This window comes from Leopardus geoffroyi, chromosome C1 (genome assembly GCF_018350155.1).
Source record: "Leopardus geoffroyi isolate Oge1 chromosome C1, O.geoffroyi_Oge1_pat1.0, whole genome shotgun sequence".
NCBI lineage: Eukaryota > Metazoa > Chordata > Mammalia > Carnivora > Felidae > Leopardus > Leopardus geoffroyi.
Genome location: NC_059328.1, coordinates 158,660,844 through 158,678,400, shown reverse-complemented (window position 1 = coordinate 158,678,400; position 17,557 = coordinate 158,660,844). Strand labels below are relative to the sequence as shown.

Here is a 17,557-nt window from a genome sequence, read left to right as displayed (position 1 = left end):
AAGAAGAGAGAGAATCCCAGGCAGGCTTTGAGCATTAGTGCAGAGCCCCATGTGAGGCGTGATCTCATGAACTGTGAGATCATGACCTGAGTGGAAATCAAGAATTGGACACTTAACTGACTGAGCTGCCCAGGCACCCCAGTCACCTTTCTATCAGAAATTTGCAAATAGGTAGCTCTTTCATGGAATATATAGATAAAACTTAAACCGACAAATACACAAATATACACCTCACTGGCCCCAACTTCTGCCCAGCAATTAAAGAATCAGTTCATTTCCTAAGGACAGTCCCCAACCCTCCTATCACAGACACTGTAGTTAATGGCTTGAAGACTGGTTTACTGATTTTAACTAAATTTTTTAAAAAAATTTATTTATTTTGAGAGAGAGAGAGAGAGAGAGAGAGAGCAGGAGGGGCAGAGAGAGAACCCCAAGCAGGCTCTGCACTGTCAGCACAGAGCCCAATGTGGGGCTGGAACTCAGGAACTGTGAGATCATGACCTAAGCTGAAACCAAAAGTTGGATGCCTAACCAACTGAGTCACCCAGGTACCCCCCCAAAAAAATTAATTTTGATTTAAATCATAAACAATATACTAGTGTCACAAAAGGAATGGAGAAAAAAAGAAAGACCACTTAAAGTTGACTACTTAGAGGTTTTTTCCCCTTCAAATGAAACCCATTTATTATACTTTTTAAATAGCATTTCCAAAGTTTTCTTATGGTATGTAATCTTTAATATAATGCATAGAATCTTGTCATATCTTGAAGCACGAGGGAAAGTTTTTGACATTTTAAACATTAAAAAATGTAGATGTACATGTTTCATTCTCCAATTTCATTTATAATAGAAAATGAGTGTAAAGTTACCATAACAATGCAAATGAAAGAATTAGTAAACAACTCAAATTTAGAAAATTTCTTTACAATCAAGTGAGACAGATTAACAAAAGGTATAATCTGTTCAACTTAATACTTAATTTCCTACTAGAAAATGGTTTAAAACAATGATCGTTACATTGAAGATTCAATGACTGAGGTTTTGACACCCATTGCTAACCTCATGGACAGTAATTAGTGAATAATTTCTACATCAATCTCTGTATAGGCTTTTGAAAACATAATAAATTAAAGCCCTATTATCCAAACAAACCACATTCCATTCTATTGTGTTTTTTCACCTCCCGGTTTATAGTTTAGACAGTTTGAAGAGGTTTAAACGTGTTGCTAGGCAACTAGCTCCTGAAGCATAACGTATTTCCTTCAACATCCCAGCCCATTCTTTTTTATCATCTTCATACCTGATGGAGAAAAAAAAAGTAATCAATAAGCAGTTTTTAAATAGATAGTTCTGTACGTTTCCTTGTATTAAATATACGAATGTGGGTCTTTGAGAAAAACCTATTGGCTCTTAACTAGAGGAGGACACAGCTGACTGGTACGATATCATTTGAATTCCTCCTCAAATATGCTTTCTCTGAGCATATGTCTGAACTACCGCCATGGTGTTTAATCTGGATGTTTAGGCAGTTAATTAAGCCTTCTCTGGGAATCAAAGACTGTGCAGAGATGAAGAGTAATAGTTAATCAATCATTCACATTTGGATTGATAAAGATGGCTGGTCGCTATGAGTCAAAGTCAGCAGACTCTACACTAAGAGTAAGAACTGAAAAGTCAGGGACAGCTGGTCACCTTGATTATACTTTCAATCCTTCCCATACAGTGGTGCCCACCATGGCAGCTGATGCTAGTGATCACTCCAGAAGAATCCATTCCCTTCTGCTTTATTGTCCTGTGTAAGTACTATTAGATTTTGCATTTGATGTTAGGTAAGAACTAACATTAGGTTGTTCCCTCAGGGAATATTCACGGTTATAAAGATACAGGAACTTGAATTGCTTTGAAATATGTGTGCCTCTACTCTGCCTGGTGCCTGGAATGCCTTCTCTGCATGAGGAATTCCTAAACGCTGCCCTCTCTCTGAAGCCTTTTTGTAGCTTTCCCTTGGTTTCTCACATTGTCCTTTATATAGTATCTATTATAGCAGTTACCATTCTATTGAAAATTTTTCCTCATATTTATGTCCTCAACAAGCTCAAGGGTATTTGAGGGCAAATAATATATCTTATTCACCTTAGTATTCTCCCTCCTCCAGAAGCTATTAATAATACTTGGCACAAAGGAAATACCCCCAAATCATTCTATGATAATGATTTAAAGTAATAATTTTTAAAAGTAGCTCATACTTATGTAAGATATGTCCTATCTGACTTAATTTAACAATAGTCCAAATTTAATTTTCAAGATTTGTACTGTACACCAAGTGATTTTTACATTGAGAAAAGTAGACAAAAAATATTTTACCACTAATAAAGGGAAGAACTTCTATGCAAAATTTGGGGCAACAAATTAAAAGAATGGTTTTAAGTGACTTAAAGAAAAAGTGACCACATTTAAGCAATATCAGGTTAAATAAGGCTTAAAAGCATTTGCTTCCTGACAGTTATGTATTTTTTATTTTTATTTATTTTTAATTTTTAAAAATTTAATGTTTATTTATTTTGAGAGAGAGAGAGAGTGCAAGCAGGGGAAGGGCAGAGAGAGGGAGACACAGAATCTGAAGCAGGCTCCAGGCTGTGAGCCGTCAACACAGGGCCCGACGTGGGGCTCAAACTCACAGCTGTGAGATCGTGACCTGAGCCGAAGTCGGATGCTCAACCAACTGAACCACCCAGGTGCCCCAGTGACAGTTATATTTTTACTTTCAGCTTGGTCAATCCTAAATAATGGAAAGATTTCAGCAAAAAATACGAGAATGGAAGGTTTTTGGGTTTTTTTTCTTTACATATCACACTAAGAGGGTCTATATGTTTAGAATGTGGTATACCGATAGTTCTCATCTCTGCAAATGTGAGTAGAGATTCACCAGGAAGTTGAGGACAAGTGGGCAGCCACCTTTCTGGAAGATCAGTGGCTCTCAACTTTTTTTTTTCTCTTTAATGTTTCAAGTTTTTATTTAAATTCTAGTTAGGTAACATACAGTGTAATATTAGTTTCAGGAGTAGAATTTAAGTGGCCATCAACTTCAGTGCACATCTGAGTCACCTGGAGGTCTTGCTAGAACACAGATGGCTGGACCCCCCAATCCCAGAGTTTCAGATCTGAGGTAAGGCCTGAGAATGTGCATATTTAACAAGTACACAGGTGGTGCTGATGCTGCCTTGGAAACCACAGCAGATCACTGGTTCTCAAACTTGACTTGCACATTTGGAACCACTAGAGACATTAAAAATACTGATGCCTGGGTCCTACCCCCAGAGACTGATTTAACTGGTATGGAGTATGGCCTGGGCAAGAACATTTTTTAAAGTTCCTGACGTGATTCTAATATGCAGCAAGAGTTGAGAATTATTGCTCTAGATTTTATCACCCAAGTGGAAAACACCAGTACCTAAATTTAAAATTTTACAGCCAAGCAGACAGTAATGAATGCATTCTTGCCTTTCCCCAATCTGGCGGTTCCCAAACTTGTCTGCATATTAGAATCATCCAGGGGTCTTTTGAAAGTTTAAAAGCCCAGACCATACTCTAGAAAATGAAATCATAGTCCATAGAGGTAGGAAAGAGGTGTCTGTACTTTTTGAAGCTCCCTACATGATTCCAGTGAGCAAGCAACTTTGGGAACCACTGTCCTAATTGCAAAATCAAACATAATCAGAGAGGATGCCTCTTTCAGGCTCCCCTCAGCAATGTAAGGGCTACTTTTAGCAGGAGATGCTCTACTTTGCTGCCTACAACATCCTCCTGCTGAAGCAACTTAGCTTTTGACCACCGTTAGGAACCACAGTGGCTCATGTGGGATTCAGCTGATTGACAGCACCATTCCCTAACATCAGTGTTTTTGACCCTGGCTGCATAGTAGAATCACCTGAGAAGGTTTTGGGACCTCACTGCAGAAATCCTGATTTAATTGGCCTGCGTTAAGGTCCAGGCGCTGGTATATTTTAAAAGCATCTCAGGTGATTTAAAAATTTTTTTCTTTAATGTTTTTATTTATTTTTGAGACAGAGAGAGAGCATGAGCAGGGGAGGGGCAGAGAGAGAGGGAGACACAGAATCTGAAGCAGGCTGCAGGCTCTGAGCTGTCAGCAAAGAGCCCGATGCAGGGCTCGAACTCATGGACTGTGAGATCATGACCTGAGCCGAAGTCGGACGCTCAACTGACTGAGCCACCCAGGCACCCCCATCCCAGGTGATTTTAATGTGCAGCCAGGGTTAAGGATCACTGCCTATTCACTCTTTGTGCTTATCCCTGTTTTTCAAAAACCCTAACCTTCTCAGCCCTCCATTATTTCATTCTTTTTTTCCCTACTGCTTCCAGCCTTTTTCCATCTCAACTTCTCCCTAAGTCTAGCCTCTTTCCTCCCTGGAAATCTCTGGTTTCTTTTTGTTCCTCCTCCTCTTTTGGGGTGGGGAAAGATGAGTAATACTTAACTTCCCTTTATAGCTACTTTTTTTCTTGCCTTCTACATAGCTAGTTACTATTACAACAACACAAGGAAATAATGTTTGATGCATAAAATAATTCCTTGGTTAAGCCACCTGTCTTTCAGCCTTTCAGTTCACCAGGGAATAAGGCATGTGGTGGGTCAGGTATAGAAGCAGTAATATCCACCTTCTACTCTTGGCCTTGGTGGTATGCCTTCACTGATCGCTCTTCCAAAGCTATCCCTACAAATTTATTTATTTATTTTTATTATTTTTTTAAAAATGAAATTTATTGTCAAATGGGTTTCCATACAACACCCAGTGCTCATCCCAACAGGTGCCCTCCTCAATGCCCATCACCCACTTTCCCCTCCCTCCCACCCCTATCAACCCTCAGTTTATTCTCAGTTTTTAAGAGTCTCTTATGGTTTGCCTCCCTCCCTCCCTAAAAATTTAAATGAGTGAGCAAATCACTTGTTAAAATGAAGATACTGATTAAGTTTGGGGTGAGACCTGGGATTATGCATTTCTAAGAAGCTCTCAGGAGATGCCACCACTGGTGGTCCATAGACCATACTTTGAGTACCAAGGTTCCAGACAATCTGGTGACAGACCAAGGAAGAGCATCCATCCTTGAGAGTGGGGGCTGGCCTTCAGCTGAGAGGGAAAGCATGAATTTGGCAGTTTCTGGATGAGTGTATGGTATCAACTCACTAATGCTTACCTCAAGCAACTGAGATCTGCCTCCTATACATTTTTATCAGCAAGCACAGTGCCTGGGCTGAAGGCAGCAGGTGCCATTTGACAGACACATGTGGTATCCTAGTGGTAACCAGATATCTGCATACTGTATGTCCTGCCCCAACTATGTGGCTCTCCATGACACAACTTACACTTCTGCTCCTAAGACTTCCTGTATGTGCCTTGGTCTCCAGGGGACATTCACTGCATTAGAAACTATGGTAAAATTCACCACCCCCCACACACTGTATAAATACTACATTCATTTCAAGCCTAACTTCAAAATATTCAACTGACTAACCACTGCAAGTGTCATCCTTCGGAGACCTGCCCAGCATCGATCTGAGGGGTAAAATGGATTGCTCCTTTTCACTTGTTTCTTTTTTAAAAAGCTTTTGTAACTGAATCTTCAAAAACTCAAAAACGGTTTAAGTTAGAATCAAAATAGAATTAATGAATTTGTGGAAAACTCAAGAAGTTAACTACATGTTTCTTCAGAACTCTTAGGAAATAAAGTACCCTCTGGTAGAAAGGTTTGGAAGCAGCCCTCACTCTACTGGATGCCTAGTGTAGTACACTTTCAGAGCAGAGTAGAGCTTTATTAAAGAATCAACAGTCCGAATCTCATTTTACTGATTAAGAAAAAGGCCTAGATAAGTTCTTTCCCAAGCACACAGCTAATTAGAAGCAGTACTTGATCATCAAGTAAGTGGCACGTGCAAAAGTTCAATTAGGTTTGAAAAGTGTTTAAGCTACTATCAAGAAGAAGCATACATGTTGGGAAAGTCTGGCTTACTCTTTACTGCAAAATTGCTTTATCGGTTATCAGTTATTTGATTTAATCTTTGGTCCAAAAAATTGGAGTCAAAAAAACTTACTTCCATATGTCATTGACTTCAGTGGGTGCAAACTCTTTAGACTCCAGTTGAATCATGGCAAAGCCCCCGATGGCATACAGGGATCCAGCCAGGCTGACCAAACTGATGGAGCTTCTTTCTTGGGGAAATTCAGTCATTACTTCCCATCTAGGAATTATTGAAAATACAGTCAATGTAAAACCTAAGGAAATGCCAATTTTATTTACTGAACAATTATGTGAAATTATAATTTAAAAATTCAAGTTAGCATAGGCGTCTAAAAATAGAAGATTAAGTTTTTCTACTGAAAAATAGCTAAATATTTCTTTATTTGAAAGATGTAACCAGATTAAATACAAAGCCCTCAATATGTCAATCTTGGACTATTTCACCTTCATCAATTAGCATGTTCAGCAATGGTTATCAAAATGTGTGCCATAAACTGGGGGGTTGGTGCACTTCGAGGGCTCCTGAGTCTTACTGTGCTGGATTTCATTTGAATGGTAATACAAATTTTTAAAAAGCCTGGTTTCCATCATTTCTCGAGAAATCTCTAAATCCTTTGCAGTAAAGGCATGTAATTAACCTAGTTGAGAAACTAGAGTTAGTAATTTTCTTTTTAATGACTTCACCTTTTTAAATAAAGGATTTAAGGGAACTTTTTAATGTTTAAAGCCATATGAAATAGGACAACTAATGATAAAATTAATAAAATCAGTTGGAGGTATCAAGAGTCTAGAATGAGTTAGTCATTTTGGCAACTCTCTATTCTATTTCTCTGTCGTTAAAAGTGTACCTTTCTCTAAACATATTATTTGTTTTTCTAACTATAAAAATAGCACATATACATTGTAGACAACCTGGAAATACAAAAAGGTATAGAAGAAAACAAATACCACCATGATCATACCCTCCAGACATAATCATAAGCAACATTTAGTGTAATTTTGTTTTTTTCAAAAAGCATACAGATTTATAAATATAAATGTCTATACATACACATGAAAAAGCTATGAACATAGAGTGTTTATAGTTCTGTGCACTGCTTCTTTAACTTCTTATGAGTGTTTACCTATATGATAGTTTTCAAAAACACGATTTTTAATGATTGTTTAAATCCATAAAAATTCCTTGGTGATTTTCAGATACTAAAGTGTATTTTGTAATCAGGCATACATGGTTCCTTAAAAAAGTAATGACAGTGCTCTGATTTTTCTTCATTGCTAAACTAGGAGTGTAAAAACTATATATTTATCTAGATGAGTGAACTCAAAAATTTGAAAAAGACTAATTTTACATAAATGATATCTGTCAAATGTCTTTTCATATTAACTTTAAGCCAATAAAAGCTTATAAGTGAAAATTTTAAGAAATTATAAAGAGTATAAAAGAATTAACCATTTGAAGCATTCATGCTTTACAAATATCATAAGCTAAGTGGAGGTCTTTTCATTGTACATATTTCAAATCAAAACACCATACGGAGACATGTATATTCACCTACATATATATAATTATTCAGAAGTATTACCTTTGCACGACTAAATTCATAACGTTAAGTTAATAACAAATAAGGACAAATTGAACACTCCAACATTAACTTGAGAACTATGTGTTCCAAGTTGCAAGCACACGTAATGCATCAAAATGTTAGGCTTTTCACACCCAATAACAGTAGAAGGAACCCACATACTTCATCTTAATCCTTGCCTCCCTGCCCTCCTCTCCCCATGTCCTAATCAGAAAGCTTCATTTTCATCCAAAGTTAAAAAGTAGAGTGATTCATATGCTTTGGTAAGACACAGCAACTCACTTATTGGTTATGAGGTCAAAAGCTTCTACTGAAGCTGAAAGGCCATCTTCGGTGACGCCTCCTGCAATCACAATCTTGCCCTTATGTATGGCCACCCCAAACATGGAACGAGGGGTTTTCATTGGAGCCACATCTTTCCAGTCTCCTTTTTTTGGGTTGTAGATAAACACTCTGTTTGTACACTTTCTGTAAACATAAAAGACAACAAAATGGTCCTTTTAGAACCTTCCTTTCTGAAAGAAGCAATTTCACTAATCGTTTAACATTGCTTCCCATCTCAGATACATAAAGCAGAATTAGAAAAACTCACAAGTATTCTGAATCTGAGCCTATGACACAAGTGAAGGACAATTGCCAATGTGGGCACTAAAACTATTTTATAACTTAAATATACTACTGGATGGTAGAGTACCTTTCCTTTCGGCAGGCAATCACCCAGAGTGGATTTTAATCCTATCTGCTGCTAAATTCAACAGAAGACACAGATAGAGTTGAAAAAAAAATCATAGACCCTTTTTGTGCCAAGTAACAAAAATGTTAAGTTTATCTTATTGTTTGAATCTCCTAGGAATGACTTAGTTAATTTAAAAAATAATTAGGTATGAAAGTACCTATTTTAAATTTAACTCCATAATATGACGGCTTGTTTCATTTTAGTATGCTACTAATACACCAGTGTATTTTAAGAAGTCTGAGACTATAGATTAGACAACTAGTCGTCTGAATAGATGAGTAAGGAGAGCAGTTTTATATGCTAAATGCTACCAGGAAAACCTGTACTCATCTGAATTATTCTTAGTATGTTCCTCAGAGTTCCTTAAGGTTATCCATAATTTACTGATAGGAGTTCAAAATGCTAAATAATAATTCATCAACTGGATATATTTGTGGGCTTTTTTATTTAGTTTTGCTTTTTTAAATTTTTTTTTTTTTCCAACGTTTATTTATTTTTTTGGGACAGAGAGAGACAGAGCATGAACGGAGGAGGGGCAGAGAGAGAGGGAGACACAGAATCGGAAACAGGCTCCAGGCTCTGAGTCATCAGCCCAGAGCCCGACGCGGGGCTCGAACTCACGGACCGCGAGATCGTGACCTGGCTGAAGTCGGACGCTTAACCGACTGCGCCACCCAGGCGCCCCTAGTTTTGCTTTTTTAAAGTAAGCTCTACATCCAATGTGGGGCTTGAACTCGCAGCCCCAAGACCGAGGGTCATATGCTGTAGCAGCTGAGCCAACCAGGTGCCCCTGGATGTATTTGGTAAAGCAAAAAAAGCCAACAAACAACACTCCCAACGTTTTAGGAGGACAACTTTTTTCCTTAGTCTTATGAAAGACCAGATATCTGGAGTAGAAGCATTTCCTCTAATATTTGACTATGAGTATTATTTTAAAACTTCTTGACAAGGTCATGATACAAAATCATGTTCTTCAAATTCAGTGGTGTTAACTAGTGAGATTTAGTGCTTACTTTTAGATAATGACTCATTTCAGAGTTCTTTGGCATTCATCAAGCAATGCTGTCTTGGTTAATCATACTCTCAAGATTAATATATTCTTACCAACAAGACCTGTATGCTTCTTACTGACATATCAATTTCCTAGTTACTAATACCACTTGAAGGAAACAATTTAAATCATTTGGCAGGGTCACTAGATTTTCAAAGTCAGAACACTGCTTAATACACATTTTCCATCCTATTTACTCAGGAAAAATACCCCAAATAAGATTTTGCACTAAGTTTGTAATATGGCCTTCCTTTAAATTATGGGAATGGCTGGGATTAAGGCAAATATTAAAATATCACAATATGTTATCTTTGAATATGGATAGACTGTATAAAAACCCATTGTTCTTTTTAAACAATTAGTCATTTATTTTTATTTTATTTTATTTTTAATTGAAGTATAACTGACATACCATATCGTATTAGTTTCAGATGTATATCATAGTGATTTGATAATTTTATACATTATGAAATGATCCCCCTAGGTAAGTCTAGTTACCATGTGTCACCATACAAAGTTGTTACAATATTATTGACTACATTCCCTATCCGTATATTATTACATCCCCATGAGTTATTTTATGATTGGAAATTTGTATCTCTCAATCCCCTTTACCTATCTCACCCGTCCCCAACATCTCTCCGCTCTGGTAACCACCCGTTTGTTTCCTATATCAATGAGTCTGTTTCTTTTCTTTCTTTTTTTTTTTTTTTTTTTTTTTTTTTCCGCTTGTTAGGTTCCCATTGCTTTTTAAAATCACATTTCCTGTGCTATTTGTCATTTTAATTTAATAATAACCATTAATTGTTAACTCAGAATATAGAGTTCTTTATTTCTAGCACATTTCCATATTCTACTCTCCTTTCCTTCTTTGCCCTTATAATTCTTAATTCTGGTTCCCTTTCCAGGATTATCTCTATTTATTAAGCAGCTCGGGCAAATGAGGACAAGCCAAATTAGGCAGAGTTTTCAGAGGCAGCACATTAGTTCTCACTATTTAAACTGAAAATCTTCATTTTACCAGACAGGCTCCTGGCTTAACCGACTGACTTTTGGAGCCCTCTGAAGTCACTTCTCCCTTTGAGTAACAAGATCCTTTTCCTAATTACCTATCCCTTGAGAAGTGCCTAGAAATCAAGTTATATGAACCTTCATCCTGTTTTTCTCACAAGAAACTAGGCAGCAGTGGGTGTACCAGATGCAGCTGTTCTGTTTGATCAGTGCCTCTTTGTGACCAGTTGTTGTTAAATATTTTGACTATCAAAATATTTAAATATTCTTACTCTGTCCAGGAGTAAATCAGTGAAACGTTGTTTAGGAAATAACTGCTTTCTTTTCTGTCACCAGGCTCCTCAGTTTCAAACTCACCTATCTAAATTTTTTTATGAAGGTAAAGTACAAATCCATGATATTTTAATGCACTATTGGTTTAGCAGTTATATTTTAGATATAACATTAAAGAGGTACACTTAGTTTTTATCTAGTTGTGGCCAAAAGAATAAGAAAGCCCACTGGCTTTAACGTAGTGAAATATAATGAAAAAGACTTGATTATGGTCCTAAATGCTGCTTTTCAACTGTAAGAATGCTTATGAGGGCGGTATCATGCTAGTTCCTAGCAATATGCTGAATATCTACACATTTACTTTAACAAGTTTTATTTATTTTTTGGTACTTTAGCAACTGTTAACTTTTATACAGTTTCCCTTCAGAAATCATTTATAATATCCTCCAATAGCTTTTCAAAATTTTATTTTGAAACTTTCACTTCCAAAATGTTATAAGTGAGAACCGAGTCTCATTTCAGTATGTAGATTCAGATGAAAGGAGGGAAGAACTCTTGCAATAACAAAATCATTTGGAGGGGCTCCCGGCTGGCTCAGTCAATGAAGCATGCAACTCTTGATCTCAGGTTTGTGAGTTCAAGCGCCACGTTGGGGGTAGAGCTTACTTAAAAAAATGTTAAAGAAAATCATTTGGATGTAAACCATAAGGAGATTTTAGGTACTTACTTGTCATCTGTCTTTCCTCCTAGACAATATATCATCCCCTTATGTGAAATCACACTATGGCCATAGACTTTGATAGGCAGTTTTTTAACTTCATTCCATTTTGCAGTCCTGAAATGAGAAAACGGTAGAATTTCTATGCTTTGAAACACGTTTTCTATGCTTTCAGTTAATTCTAGGTTCTAAAGCTATGAATATGTAATGGGCATTCATATACCCGAATGCTTACGAAACAGGAATGTCATGGCAACTTACACGGGATCATAGCATAATACTGAATCCAGCGAAGCCTCTGTTTGAAGGTCTTTGCCTGCAACTACATAGATTTTGTCATCTACCTCTCCCAGACCGAAGAGACACCTGGCTGATGGCAGAGGTGGAAGTCCAACCCACTCGGATGCTATGTTATCAAGCTGAAAGAAAAATATATAAGGAATTGTACAGCTTGTTAGAAAAGAGTTACAGTCGTTCCAAGAAATATGCTATATTCTATGTGTTGTTTACAATACACTGAGATAGTGGGGCGCCTGGGTGGCTCAGCTGGGTAAGCATCTGACTCTTGGTTTTGGCTCAGGTCACTATCTTACAGTTTGTGAAATCAAGCCCTGCATCGGGTTTTGTGCTGACAGCATGGAGCCTGCTTGCGATTCTCTCTCTGCCTCTCTCTCTGTCCCTCCCCTGCTTGTTCTCTCTCTCTCAAAATAAATAAACTTAAAATATATATATTAAAAAAGAGGGGCGCCTGGGTGGCTCAGTCGGTTAAGCGTCCAACTTCAGCTCAGGCCACGATCTCGCGGTCCGTGAGTTCGAGCCCCGCGTCGGGCTCTGGGCTGATGGCTCAGAGCCTGGAGCCTGCTTCCGATTCTGTGTCTCCCTCTCTCTCTGCCCCTCCCCCGTTCATGCTCTGTCTCTCTCTGTCTCAAAAATAAATAAACGTTAAAAAAAAAATTAAAAAAGAATACACTGAGATCGTCAAAGATGTTGCAGGTAAAATAAAACTGCAATCCAAAAGTATCATATTTTACCTCTGGATTACCAAGAAAAATGAGAAATTCTGCTTGGTTTACCAAAATAGCTCAAAGTAACAAAATCTGGAAAAAGAAGAGAATAGAGTCACTAGAGTTTGGTTAGAACTGTGAGGTTTCTTGTCAAAGTTTCTTCCCATGTTGTCTTGTTCAGGTTCGAGAAAAGCATCCTAATACTGTTAGCTCCTTGGGGAAAGAGAAGTTGTGACTGTGGGGAGGGTGTATGTGAGTGACCCCCGAGTGCTATATTTAACATGCTCCCCAAGCCAGGACAGCTGGACCTGTCGCTCAGTCCACAGACAACTGGGATGTTAGGCAATATCTTTTTTCTTTTCTTCAAAACTGTGTAGGTTTCTCTGTTTCGCTTTATTGTTTCTGACATAGGCAGGGTTCTGGCTATAACCTCCTAGCCTTTTGCTGGAAGTCATTGGAAAAACCCTCGCCTCTGTCTTTTTTAAAAATTGTATTAGGAAGTAACTTGCTTGTGTTTGCTGCTGCTACTTCTGCAAGCCTCAGACAGCTCTCTAGGTGCCCATGCTCTCGGGTAGGTAATTCTGGGGTGGCAGGTATCAGTTTCAGCGCTTACTATTGGTAATTTTACGTTTTTCCACTTTGCATATTAGGACATGAAGGCATGAGAAAATTGCTTTTTGAAGGAGTGCAGTTACAGATTTGTTGTTCTCTGTAGTGCTACATCTGTGTAGCAGAAGGAATAAACCCCAGAATAACTGGATACCAAGAGTAGGTGCAGATAATAAGGGCTGTGGTCAAGGGAGGGTCTCTGTAGAAGCCTATGTATATTTCACCTCGTAACTTTGGTTAAAGCAAGTACTAATTAAGACTAGATAAAATGAGCAGTTTAATCCTCACATATGCATTGTTAGGTCTGCATTCACAAATTTTAACATCTAGGTTGTGATCGCTAATTTTTTCATTTTTGGAAAAAAGTCCTTTCATCAAGAAAGTGGTGTGTAGTATAGTAGAAATAATAACGAACATTTATGAAGTTTGGACTCTGTGACAGGCTGCGTACGGAACGCTTTACACGGGTAATCTCATTCAGTCCTCCAGGATTGCCACTTTTATTATCTCTGTTTTACAGACGAGAAAACTGAGGCACAGAAAGGTTAAATAATTGGTCAAGCACAGAGCTTTTAAGTGATATTCAAAAACAAGCTATATAAATCCACTGTTTCTTAAAACTGGGAACAGCAATTTTGATCCCAGACTAAAGAGTTAACTGCCCACACTGTACAGGACTGTCCACATCACCATCCTCTCCCCAATCAGGGCACTTAGTACAGCAGATGTAACAGTACTGTCTACCAGGCTCTTTTATAGATGATCTGTCAAGCTATTTAACCTGTCTGGCTCCAGTTTCCTCATCCTTAAAATCAGGGTTTGGACCTACATTACTTTAAAATGGGATCCTGTTCTGGGGCGCCTGGGTGGCGCAGTCGGCTAAGCGTCCGACTTCAGCCAGGTCACGATCTTGCGGTCTGTGAGTTCGAGCCCCGCGTCGGGCTCTGGGCTGATGGCTCAGAGCCTGGAGCCTGTTTCCGATTCTGTGTCTCCCTCTCTCTCTGCCCCTCCCCCGTTCATGCTCTGTCTCTCTCTGTCCCAAAATAAATAAACGTTGAAAAAAAAAATTAAAAAAAAAAAATGGGATCCTGTTCAAAGATTTGATGAATCTTTTAATTCTATGAAAAACAAAACAAAACAAACAACCCTCTCTTAGGTAAAAAATTCTCATAATCTATTTATAGTACACAATCAAAGATCATACTACTCCTAACTTAATACATTCTAAACAGACGGGATCAAGCAGAAAAATACAATATAAAACATGAAATTCTCATATATTTTCTTGTGAGTCATAAATAACCCTTCTTACAGTCAGGTGTTTTTATCCTGGCATCTTGTTGCACTATTTGTCCCTTTTAAGAGAAGCAAGTCATGGGCAATGACAGAGAGTTGACCTTTTCAACTTTGTGTAACTGTTTTTGTAGCTATAAAGAACACTGAACAGGTTTCTTGAACCAGAAATGAGAGGCTGTGCCCATAAAATTAAGAGTAGTCGGTGATCACAAAGAATGAAATTTTGCCATTTGCAACAACGTAGATGAAACTAAAGTGTATTATGCTAAGTGAAATAAGTCAGTCAGAGAAAAACATATCATATTATTTCACTCTTATGTGGAATTTAAGAAACAAAACAGATGAACATTGGGGAAGGGAAGCAAAAATAAGATAAAAACAGAGAGGGAGACAAACCATAAGAGACTCTTAAAGACAGAGAACAAATTGAGGGTCGCTGGAGGGGTGGGGGTGGGGGGATGAGCTTGTTGGGATGAGCACTGGGTGTTATATGTAAGTGATAACTAAATTCTATTCCTGAAATCATTATTACACCATATGTTAACTAACTTGGATTTAAATTAAAAAAAAAAAAGTAGTAACAGGATGGAAGAGAATAAAGATAATACTGTTAAGTATTCCTTGATCTATGATTTCTGGATACCTGTGTGTCCATGTGTGTTTTATGCCATTTTTACTTCCTAGATATAATGACTGCCTTTTAAATTCAATTTGGCTTTTCTGAAATTTCACTGATTTTAAAATTAGAGCTTAGGAAATTTTCTGGCATGCATTCAAACACTTAGGATTATAGCTTCTGTTTTATTTTTGTATTTCATAGTTAACATTTTTCAATGGAACTTTGAAAATTAAGAATGATTAACATATATATTACATTTTTCAAGATTAGGAAAACCTGGTTAAAGGTAGTATTTTGTGAAGGCACAGCATGTCACACACTGAGAGCACACAGTGACTGTGGTATGACATTCTACACTTATCTTTGGCCTTTCCAGTTCAAGTGCCCATAAACCTCAGGCCATGAGTAGCTATGATCTAAACAAACTCATCTGAGCTAGCTGTAAGCTACAAAGTAGCTTAAAAATTGGCATTATTAAAGATAAAGGGTAAGCCACTGATTCCTTCATAAACGGATAAAATATAATGTGTTAATAATATGAAACAAACTCACTTCAAACAAACTATGAAGAGTTTAGTTGGGAGTATTTGGTTTCTTGGACACATCTGTGGTTTCACAAAACAGATTAAATTGGAATGATGTTGAAGTACAACTCTGATCCAAATACATGTGGTCACTTGTCATAAATAAAAAATCATCGTAAATAAAAATTTCTAAATATAATTGATGGATTCAAATTAGTGACACCTTTGTAGTTTTTCCCAGAAGGTAACCCAAAGTGTGTAAATTAAGTTATATAAGTTCTCTTCATTTTCAACAAAATTATATTTTAGGCAGTAAACATAAATAACAGATAAAATACCACCCTTAAGAATTTCAAATCAGTTCAAGAAAACCTGGAAAAAGGCTGAAAATATGACCAATTATAATTTTTGCAATGTGGAAAGTACTGCGGTTTAGAGAAATACATTAACCTACTTAATGGGTTAAAAGTTTCAATTTAGGTTTTACTAACACACTGGGTTTTGAAGGATTATAATCACCATCAGCTATAAACTTAACACTGTGGGTAAAAGAGTGTAAAGAAAATCTGAGTCATCACTTACACATTAATTAGAACCTCATTCTTCACCAAACCTTTTATTAAATATTAACAAGCAATTAAGTTAACTGATCTAAGTACTTCTGTCAGCTCTGTAAGTAGCAAAGGTGCAAGGGACTGCATAGGACATCCAGTAGAATAAAATGCAAGCAGCCTGAATGATTCACACATCAGGTAACTGGGTAGTAAACAGCAGCCTTTCCTTTACGTCTCTACTTTTAGAAAACTAGCCCTTCTTACCTGGAAGAAGTAGGACTGTAGAGGTTGATCTTTATTTTCTTCATCCACATATAGTCCTCCTACCACATACACCTGATTTTGTTGGGTAACAATGCTAGAATGATTTCGGGGAATCTGCTCAGCCAGTGCAGTGAGGTAGCACTCATTTTCTGTGGGATCATAAGCCACGGCAGCTGTGTCATTCACCAAGAGGATGAGGTCTTTGACAAACATTCCATGCCTGGGAATGTCATTCAGGTAACCAGGAAGTAAATCTTCATCACCAACATCACCGTTCACCTCCCCAGCCCCAGACTTCTCTGCATTTTTGCTAGGTTCTGGGAGTTTGCCTGCAAAGGCATCTTTGAGAACTTTGATTTTTTTCTGGAGTTCTGGGTTGCTTTTAATTATATCATCTTTCTCAACGTGATCTTTAAAATATTTTTCTGTCATAAGGCGAAAACGAATACAATCAAACACTTCGCTAAGGTTTTTGACCCTGTTTTCCTTGTCTGTTCGCACCCATTTCATCACCGCCTCAAATACCGCTTCTTCCTTCTCCACATTTAGACTGTCATTTGAAATGACTGAGATCAGTTCCTGCGGAGATAGTTGCATAAAGTCCTCTTCCTTACAAATCTGTACAAAACGATCAGACACAAATTCACGGGCAGAGATAGCAAGTCTCGGGCAGTCAAGAAGAAGTCCTAATCTTAAGATGGCTAGACAGTTACCAGGAGCAAGTCTTTTCTGAAGATAGGAAACACAGACAGTGAACACCGAGGGGATCTGAAAGCGGCTGGCCAAGGCAAAAATATCTTGCACGTTTCCATCGTTGAGATCAATACTGGCAGAGTACAGGTACTTGATGATTAAATCCAGTACAGCAGGATCCACATTATCTAATACTACCTCCTTTTTTTTCCCCTCATCAATTTCAGATAAAAAATACTCACGGAAGTAAGGACTACAAGCTGACAAAATCAATCTGTGGCAAGGAAGACTTTTGTCACCTGCTTTTAGGGTGCAATCGATGAATTTTTTTTCATCCAGGAGATCTTTTAGACCATCCTGAAGAAGGGTGGATTGGTAAAGCCGCAGTTCCTCTGTGAGTTCCCGCTGGGAATCCATTTTGTGAGTAACCTGGGTAAGGAAGGGGACACTGAAGGCCTTAGCTCCTCGCAGCACACAGGTCTAGCTGTAAAAAGGCAGATCAGTGTGCTTTGCCCAGCTTGAAGCCTTTGCAATTTAATCCCACCGGCTAAATATAGACACCCACTCTAACAACGGGAATTTAGGAGAG

The 17,557-nt window shown here is 37.8% G+C and overlaps 1 protein-coding gene across 1 annotated transcript; it reads right to left on the bottom strand.

Moving 5' to 3' along the window:
• Positions 1-647: 647 nt before the first annotated feature.
• KLHL41 (kelch like family member 41) lies at positions 648-17,473 on the bottom strand. Its single transcript, XM_045480112.1, has 6 exons — positions 16,276-17,473; positions 11,667-11,824; positions 11,415-11,522; positions 7,899-8,084; positions 6,107-6,253; positions 648-1,300 (listed from the first exon to the last, which is right to left on the bottom strand). The coding sequence occupies exons 1-6, from the start codon at positions 17,383-17,385 to the stop codon at positions 1,189-1,191; spliced, it is 1,821 nt and encodes a 606-aa protein (XP_045336068.1). The 5' UTR covers positions 17,386-17,473; the 3' UTR covers positions 648-1,188.
• Positions 17,474-17,557: the final 84 nt, after the last annotated feature.

Excerpts from the sequence above, each read along its gene's own strand:
- KLHL41 (XM_045480112.1), bottom strand. The coding sequence starts at position 17,385 with ATGGATTCCCAGCGGGAACTCACAGAGGAACTGCGGCTTTACCAATCC. Across the intron at positions 11,523-11,666 it reads GTATTATGCTATGATCCCGT|GACTGCAAAATGGAATGAAG; the intron begins GTAAGTTGCCAT and ends TTCTCATTTCAG. Across the intron at positions 8,085-11,414 it reads GGAGGAAAGACAGATGACAA|AAAGTGTACAAACAGAGTGT; the intron begins GTAAGTACCTAA and ends TTATGTTTACAG.